The sequence below is a fragment of the Amblyomma mixtum genome, chromosome 2 (assembly GCF_055824585.1).
Source record: "Amblyomma mixtum isolate Tamu chromosome 2, ASM5582458v1, whole genome shotgun sequence".
In the NCBI taxonomy this organism is placed as follows: Eukaryota; Metazoa; Arthropoda; class Arachnida; order Ixodida; family Ixodidae; genus Amblyomma; species Amblyomma mixtum.
In genome coordinates, this window is record NC_143013.1 from 35,198,463 (window position 1) to 35,206,825 (window position 8,363).

The window sequence follows — 8,363 nt, forward strand, 5'->3', positions numbered from 1 at the left end:
TGAGTTGCCCTTCTAGGAACACAAGGGGAGGAGGACGAAGAAAGGATGACACACCAGCACGGGCGAATACGGTCTTGCTTTGCATGCAGTTCGTGCGATCTGTGCGGTTGAGGCTGTCTGGTGCTAGCTACAGGAAGTGCTAGCCTTTTAAAAAATGTGAATTGAATTCGACGATTAAGTTTCTTGGCGGCTTTTGACAACGACATGAGAGTTTCTTGTTCTGGCACTGCGCTCTCGGCAACCGCATGAGCACGCCAAAAAGTCATCTCTAGTTCATAAATGTACCGTGTGTTCTCAGCTCATGCATTGACCACAAAGTAGCTTTGACCATAGAGGTGCATGAGCCTGAATAACCGCGCACCTCATAGAGCATTCACTTCTGATCGTATGACCACAAGGTGACATTCTTCAGAGTGCCCACTGCCCACATGGATCTCGATGATGCACCAAGATCATGGAAATGGCGTTCTCATCTGTAGACTGGCGAAAGCGGGAGTTTTTGGCCATGACGTACTAAGACCAGGACGTGTTTCTGGAGAGAGTCTTGTGCATAAGTGTAAGGTATATACGTGCCTGTAGCGGCGGTGCGTATTCGGGGACGCGACCGGACGAAGCGGCGTACTCGAGGAACGCCAGCCCCGTAAAACTGCGCGCCGTCAGCCAGCTCGCGGTGTTCCGGGCGAAGCGGGTCAGCAGCGCCGGGGAGCGCTCGAGGTCGTCCAGGCTGGGGCTGGCCACGCTCACCATCAGCTGCAGCGCTTGACTGGTGCCAGCCATCAGGAGCAGCGACGAGAACGTCTGGTCTGTGGCCACAAAATCAACGTTGGAGGAACGTCGTACTCCTCACGAGCAAACCTATACCGGGTGTTTCACCCAAGATGTTCTGCAGTTCTTTAGAACAGGCTCTTTGAGTTAGAAGAGCACTTTTTTTTATTTGGCATAGCATTGTCAGCGGTTTAGCTCACCAGAATACAGTCAAGGCGTGCTGACTGGTAGGCTGGTTAACAGGGTAATTGGACATATCGCGAGAAGCCTTTGTCCTTCAGTGGATGTATTGTTTGCTGACCTTGGCCATATATCGGAACCCGAGCTCGACTCTGCCTTAGCACCAAGTGTCATTTAAATGGAGTTTTCTTTCTTGGGAACTTTATTCGCTGCCTTGAAATGTACCGAAACGCTCTTTCACGGGTGCATGCTTTTTCTCGAGTTCGCTCGTAGTGTTATATCCGTATATTGCATTGCTCACGCGAGGAACAGTCTAAGAACCACGTAGTGGAAGGCTCCAGATAATTTCGACCACCTGACGTTCTTTAACGTGCACTGACATCGCACAGTAGACGAAAGCAACGGGTTCGATCCCGTCCGCGGCGGTCGCATTTGGATGGAGGCGAAATTCTAGAGGCCCGTGTACTGTGCGATGTCAGTGCACGTTAGAAGAACCCCAGGAGTCAAATTTATCCAGATCCCTTCACTACAGCGTCCCTCATAGCCTGTGTCGCTTTGAAACTTTAATCCTTAAAGCCAAGCCAAATGTGCCATAATCCTATTTGCTAACCCAAAAAAACCTATACACATTTTTCAATAGGGAAGGCAGGCGAGTAGAAGACCTAGCACAAGCTATTCAATGGGAGAGCCTGTCTCCTCAGAAGGACGATAGGAAACGAGAGGAAGGGGGGTGGGGGGGGGGGGGGGTATTGTTATTTATTAATTTTTTTTTTTGCGGTAGTGTCGGAAGGCGACAGTTTCGGCGTGCGGTACGCACGATCTTCTCAGGACGACCGAAGCGCGGACGCCGGACGGTTCCCTCTCCGACAATTCTTGGATGGAAAGATTGTGCACCTGTGCGTCTCTTGTGTGTGCATTTGCGTTTCCTGTGCGTATTTATGCGTTTCGAAGTGCGTGTTTTAACAATAATCAGAGCACTGTCTGTGTGGCCCAGAAACGAAAAGTGAAACGGCCAAGAAACATCACGTGATTGAGCATGTGCGCGAGCAGTGCGTTGATCGGAGCGATGTTTCCAAGTTGTTTAACTATAGGGAAGTGAGCGTAAGTGGAGAGACCACGGGAAAAGTGGCAGAACTGCTTGTCAGCGCTATCTGACTGCGTGCCCCTAGCTGTTGTCGAGATAAGCGCAGTGCGCCCTCCCTTGCAGGCTGGCTTGTTGTCATAAGCATTTGGGTTGGGCATGGGTTTTTTGAAGAAAAAAAAATGACTCAAGGAACCGCTCTTCACTTCCGCGGTGGCAGGCAGTCTGGGCGAGGGAGTTGGAACGCGGGCCGTTTTATCAGTCAATCTCTACTAGAAATGGCTATCGTGGCACAACTTCGTGCTTAGAATTTTTTTTCCTGCGCAGATAATCGGTTCACTGTATTACATGAACTCCCAGTGGCGAAAATTTCGCGTTAAGTAGCGTCTTTTAAGCTGAGCTCTACGATCCAGTCTTCTGTTGACTGGCACAGGTGGCGTCATTTTTGTAGGAGACACAGCTCAGGCCTAGAAATCGGCTACTATAGCTTTCCCTCTACAGCATGGAAACCGTGGGTTGCTTTAGACAGAATGCGAAACTTATGCATAAAGTAGTGCTGCAACTTGCGAAAGAGTTGCTGATAAAAAGGCTCGCTCACGCTAACTCCATCGCCCAAGTAGCCTTTCCGGGCGGAAGCCAAGAGCTGCTCCTGACGGCTTTCCTTTCGAAAAACCGTGTCCGACTGACATGCGTGGGCGGACAGGCAAGCTTATTAGAAAGGGCGCACTCCGTATCTCTCGACAACAGGCACGTGCCGTGAGATAGCATTGACAAGCAGGTCTTTCACCGTTTCCGTGGTCTCTCCACTTTTGCTCACGCCTGCAGTCTGCAAATATATTAAACTTCCTTTTCTTGACCGCATTTTGTAGCTTATCTTGCTATCTAAATAGTTCTTCCAATAGTTGGCCAAAAGCTAACAGTGCAAGAAAGGTGTCAGGCTACGACGCAAATTGTATAGTCGATCTTGAATTATTCTAATTTCGACCATCTTAAATAATTCAACGTGCATTTAAACATTTCGGTCGAATTTCTATAATTCTTTTTCGAAGGGGGCGGAAAGTTTGTTCGAATTAAGGGGAGCCCCATCGGGCTCCCATATTCAGTTCGGATGAACCAGAGGTTCGAATTAAGGAAGTGTGAATTAACATTTTTCTGAGTACATGAGCCCGTTTTGTGTATTTGATCTTCATTCAAGCGCTACAGCTGCCTCAATGTTTTCTTGCTCACCGTTGACAGGCGCGAACTTCCCCTCGTTGGGCAGATAGTACACGTCCGAGTAGATGAGGTGCGTGCACACGTCCCGCGGGAACTGAGCCGCGTGGGTGGCGCTGCTGGACACCACGCAGAACAGTGGGCCGCCGCCGGTTTCCGCTGAGGCAGCCGGATGGTCTGCGCATGCGCCGCCACAAGGCAGAGACACACTTGAAAAGGGAGGCTAAAGATGCGGAAGACGAGGCCGGCAAAGATCGGAGACTCAAGTAAAAACTTCGGCTGGGCCATCGTGTCCGCGTACCTTCGGAGTGGTCTGCAGACTGTGAGAGGTGGCCATTAGCTGGAGAGCGTGCAGGTGCTGACTGGACCACGGAGACGTTCACAAAAGCTGGTCGGTCGAAATTCCCGTTGCCCGCCGCTGCGAGAGAGAAGAAAACTTCTTGAATACTTCAGGATGCTAGCGTACCTGAAACTCACCGCGGTCGCGCGATAGAATTCCGGCTGCGGCGGCCGCATTTCGATGAAGGCGGTGACGACAGTGCGCGTTAAAGAACTGCAAGTGGTCTCAGCTAACCCGGTGTTCTCCGCTAAGATGTCTCTCATTTCCTCCGCGAAAGACTTGCGTGTTTATTTACGTACCTTAAAGGCCCCAAGCGGGCATTACATAACAGGAGGGGGGGGGGGGCGAAGAGGAACAAAGCGGTATCTTTCAAATTGTTATAAACTTTGCCTGTACGCGCACAATCACTGCAACAGCCGTAATGCATGTAAAAAAACAGACAATAACATAAGTTGAGTGGTTTTGAATGAAGGAGTTTTAACGTCCTGAAGCGACTAAGGCCGTGCGGATGCCGTAGTGGAGGGCTCCAGATTTATTTAGACCACATGGAGTTCTTGAACGTGTGCTGACATCGCACAGCACACGAGCGTTCTCACATTATCTAAATACGGCCCCCGCGGCAGGGATCAAACTCGATACCTCGAGATTAGCTGCCGAACATCACTGCCACTGAGCCACAGCGATGGGTGGTGCCCCTTGCGAAGCTTAGGGAAGTTAAATAACCCATGAAGTGATTTTGACGCTCATATTCTAATCAACATATCTGTAGAGCATTTGAGTAAAATTTAAAAGCTCTACTTGGACCCTGTAATTTGCAAATAATTAAAAAGAAATGCTGCTTGCAACTGATTAGACCTCACAGCGCTTTCTTATCCGCCCCTACTCCTCTGACATGGAGCCGGGAAGTCTCCTCATTGGGATTAGCCAAGTCACGTGGGAAGGACGGGGTGCGCTGAAGTCCAGACATGTTTTCTTTATTTGTTTCCAGGCGCGTCGCCTTGTATGAGTTGGAGAGGAGAGGATAATTTTTTGCTATGGTTAAAAATTTTTGCGGTACGATGACGAATATATGAAATACTGATTGCTCGTGAGCTTTTACTAACCTCAGTAATTATCGTTTCATGGACCCTATAAATCCGGTATGCCATACGGTTTCTGTTGCTTTTGAGCTAGTAGATGCATCATTATTTTGAACCGTTAGCTGAACGAACGGAACGAACTCCACAGAAGCGTGGAGCACAAGTGTGGTTGCGGGTATTGTCAAAGGACCAACTAGTCTGGACATGATCTTGAAAGTTGAAACGAAGGGCAGAGAGCTAGTTTGTCATCGCACACGCTTTCAGGAAAGACACAGGTCACGAAGCACGTTTTTCTCGGAGATAAATTAGCGTAACAGGTTGGACAGATCAAATAGCCCCTGCCAAAAGATGGCTCAATAGAAATCCTGGACAAGGTATCTGCAGGGACTGCGGAACTGTAGAGATGCAAGTTGTGGCACTTACCTCCTTGCGCCACCTGCCGGCCAGCAGGGGCGGCGTCCTGCTCCGGCTTTATGGCGGTAGCTGAGCAAGCATCATAAGGTAATTAATGAAGGCAGTTTTCTCGAAAGTCACGTGTGCACTCATGTTAAGAAAAATACGCGAGAGTGCAGAACAGAGGACACGCAGAGCGCTGGTGCTTTTTTCTTTTTTTGCGCTCGCTGTCCTCTCTGCGCACTATTTTCTTAGCACTAAGTTGTTCCAGAACACGACTGGAGTAATATTACATTTCGATCTAGAGCTAATCCTATATACAAACAATAGATTTCGTACGCAATTGAAAGCTCACCATTACTTTGTGCGACTACCGAGGTTTACAACGTTAAAGAGATCTTCCAGTAGATGCGCGAAAGACACGACAAACGCGTGCGTTGAAAGCAAGTCAATTTAATAAAAAATATGGTCAACGGGGCATTAGGATTCAATGCTTGAGCGAACTATCCGTCCCAGTTGTTCTATCTAGTCATATCGTACTGGTTACAGGAAACAGAAGGGGCTATAATAAATAGGGTGGGAAGGGTAGGGTATACCAGTCGAATACATGTTATGTAGGAAGTATAGTGGATAATTATGAGAAGCAGGAAAAGTGGTCCTGCGCCTATTCCGCCGCTCACACATTCATTACACGTAACCTAGAACCACTTGGTAGGGGCTGTTTTTGAAAAAAAAATTATATTCATCTGAATGCCGCAGGGGGCGCTGCAATAAGCTGGTGGCGATTCTTAATGAGAATTGCCAACACAGTAAACAAAAAAAATAAAGAAGAAAAGCTGAGCATGGTGGCAATTGCCACCACCCCGTTTCAAAGGGGGCGCTCCTATGCATCCATCCATCCATCCATCCATCCATCCTCAGTTTTGAACCAGTCTAGGTGTTTCATTTTGATACATGGGCTCTGTGGAGAGTTTCACAGCTGAAGTTATCAGACAGCTTTGGCTCTCACCGGCGGGCCGAGGCAGTTGTACGACGGCGGCGGCGAAGTTCGGCTTGGCACCATCGTCGCCTTCGTCGTGCGGCGAGGAAGAGCGGCTTCCCAGTGCGTACGCCACTGCCAGGCCCAGGACCACGCAGAACATAATCGCCCAAACCTTGAAGCTCGGTCGCCGCCCCTGGCCAGGTGCTGGCTCACTGACGAAGCACACAGAGGTCGCATCCCGTCAGCTCATGCCCCTGACCTATATTTTGGTTGGTTGGTTTATGGGGTTTAACGTCCCAAAGCGACTAAGGCTATGAGGCACGCCGTAGTGGAGGGCTCCGGAAATTTCGACCATCTCGGGTTCTTTAACGTGCACTGACATCGCACTTGACTGACGTGCACTTCACATGGCCACTTCTCTAAATTGCACCTCTCGAAAATAAGTACAGGAAAAAGGCTTCCTCACGGCTCACTTGCTTGAAAAGAACGCATTTTAACGAAGAGGAAAACGGAAGCCTCAGTCGACTGACAAATATTACGACACGAGGACGAAGACAAGTCATTATACCCGCCGCGGTGTCTAAGTGGCTTTGACATTCAGCTGCTGATATCAAGGTTGCGAGATCTATCCCGACTGCGACGGATGCATTTCGATGGAGGTCATGTGTTGTGCGAAGTCAGCGCACTCTAATGAAGGTCAGATCGTCTAAATTAATCCGGTGTCCTCCACAACGAGGCCCTTCATAGACCACGTGACTCCTCAGGACGTCAAAGCCTACATACCATATACCGTAACAAGTCACTGTGTCGAAGCATTGGTCAGTGAACTGAGCCTTCGAGAGCCGTCTTCCTTCAGTTGTTATTGCTTGCAGTGTCTTTTGAAAAGCAGACGTGGCTAAGTGACAGCCACAAGTTTCAGTAATCACTCTTCTCACTTGTGGCAATTTTGAACACAGAAACAGTTAAACACAAGCCGTTGCTTGGAGCCTGCTTCCTTGCTCGATGAGCATGCTGCAGTTTCTTTTTCATACTATCACGAGTGGTGTGCTGATTTTAACGGTGCTAAAGGCAGCTTTTACGAAACAGAACAGGCTCAAGCTACTACTTACGGTTGTTCGGCCTCAGGTGCATCTGTGGGGGAAAAGACAGGACGTAAGGGTGAAGTTAATACCCAATTTAAATGCCAGCAGTGTGGGGCCTTGTAAAGTACACGGGCTAGCCATTCCAGCGCAACTATATAAGTATCAAAAGCGATATGCGATAGTTGCGGGTTCAGAAGAACATGCGTCACGTCGTAGGCAGTGCCCAGCAAGCGAAGATGACGAAATTTACATTCGATGCTTTATGATGTTTGCGCTCGGGCCTGCGTTACATATTCGCACAAATTAGAAGCAAGTAAAGGCAGATAGAAGCAAGACGCTGCTGTGCTGTCGGAAAGGAGCAGCACATGCCATTGAGCACTGATGTCGTGGGTCCAGCCCATAGCGTTGGCATGCTGTTTCATTGTTGCGAGCATGCTACGCGGCGAGCAGGGTAACGTATTGTTAGATCTTAGCGTTTCACATACAGCACCGACGTCAATATACACAAGTTGTTACATCAGCACACAGTGGTTCTGCGTTACCAAAGGTCAGCGTACCGCAGTTGGCGGAGCTAGGTCGTAGGTGCGGGCAGGACGTGCTGCAAACAATCTCGTCCTTGATCTTAATCCTTAGCTCACACGACCACCTTACGGTCACACTTCGTGCTTCTCTAAAATGCATTGTAGGTCGCAGGCATCGCTGATGCTCTTAGTTGTACCTTCGGTGAGCCAAGGCCACCTAAGGATGCGTCACTGCCCCATCGCGCGCACATGGGCGGAAAGAGTAGGGTTGTCAAGTGACGGCGGCGAGCTTACCTTTGGGCTGTTCCAGGGGTGTGTCCATGGCTCCTGGACGTCGATCTGTGCAAAGGGAGAAGAGAGCCGCGGCCTAGGGCTCGCCGACGAGGCCAGCAAGCCTCCAACGCACGCGCTCGGTGGCCGTCCGAGCTGCCTTCGGCTTCTTCTTCTGTGGCTCGCGCATCGCCTGCTTCTTCCTCTACTCCCCTCGGCGTAGAGTGACCTTGGACTGCGTTTTGCGCTTTGAATAAAATGAATGGCCTATTGAGGTGCAGGTTGTTGCTAACTATGGTAGTTGTGTACAGCCTTGAGCTAACGACTGGCAACTGTTCCGCCTCGTAGTGACCCTTCGGATAAATATTAAATAAAAGCCGCAGGTGGCAGGGACGAATTGTAGAGCATGACTGAGGAGGACCCAGACGGCAAAGCAGAACTGGTGGCCTAGAAATTAG

General features: G+C 49.6%; 1 protein-coding gene across 1 annotated transcript; it reads right to left on the reverse strand.

Moving 5' to 3' along the window:
* Window positions 1-408: 408 nt before the first annotated feature.
* On the reverse strand, window positions 409-8,085 carry LOC149358961 (uncharacterized). The gene is made up of 8 exons (XM_089567594.1): window positions 7,930-8,085; window positions 7,142-7,163; window positions 6,060-6,244; window positions 5,081-5,140; window positions 3,540-3,656; window positions 3,254-3,415; window positions 574-803; window positions 409-513 (listed from the first exon to the last, which is right to left on the reverse strand). The coding sequence occupies exons 1-8, from the start codon at window positions 7,955-7,957 to the stop codon at window positions 409-411; spliced, it is 909 nt and encodes a 302-aa protein (XP_089423720.1). The 5' UTR covers window positions 7,958-8,085.
* Between the last annotated feature and the right edge of the window lie 278 nt (window positions 8,086-8,363).

What these genes read in the sequence shown, in the direction of transcription:
- LOC149358961 (XM_089567594.1), bottom strand. Translation starts at nt 7,957, where the DNA reads ATGGACACACCCCTGGAACAGCCCAAAG. An exon ending in ACAACTGCCTCGGCCCGCCG is followed by an intron (nt 5,141 to 6,059) that starts GTGAGAGCCAAA and finishes ATGCTTGCTCAG; the next exon opens with CTACCGCCATAAAGCCGGAG. An exon ending in CCGGCAGGTGGCGCAAGGAG is followed by an intron (nt 3,657 to 5,080) that starts GTAAGTGCCACA and finishes TCTCTCTCGCAG; the next exon opens with CGGCGGGCAACGGGAATTTC.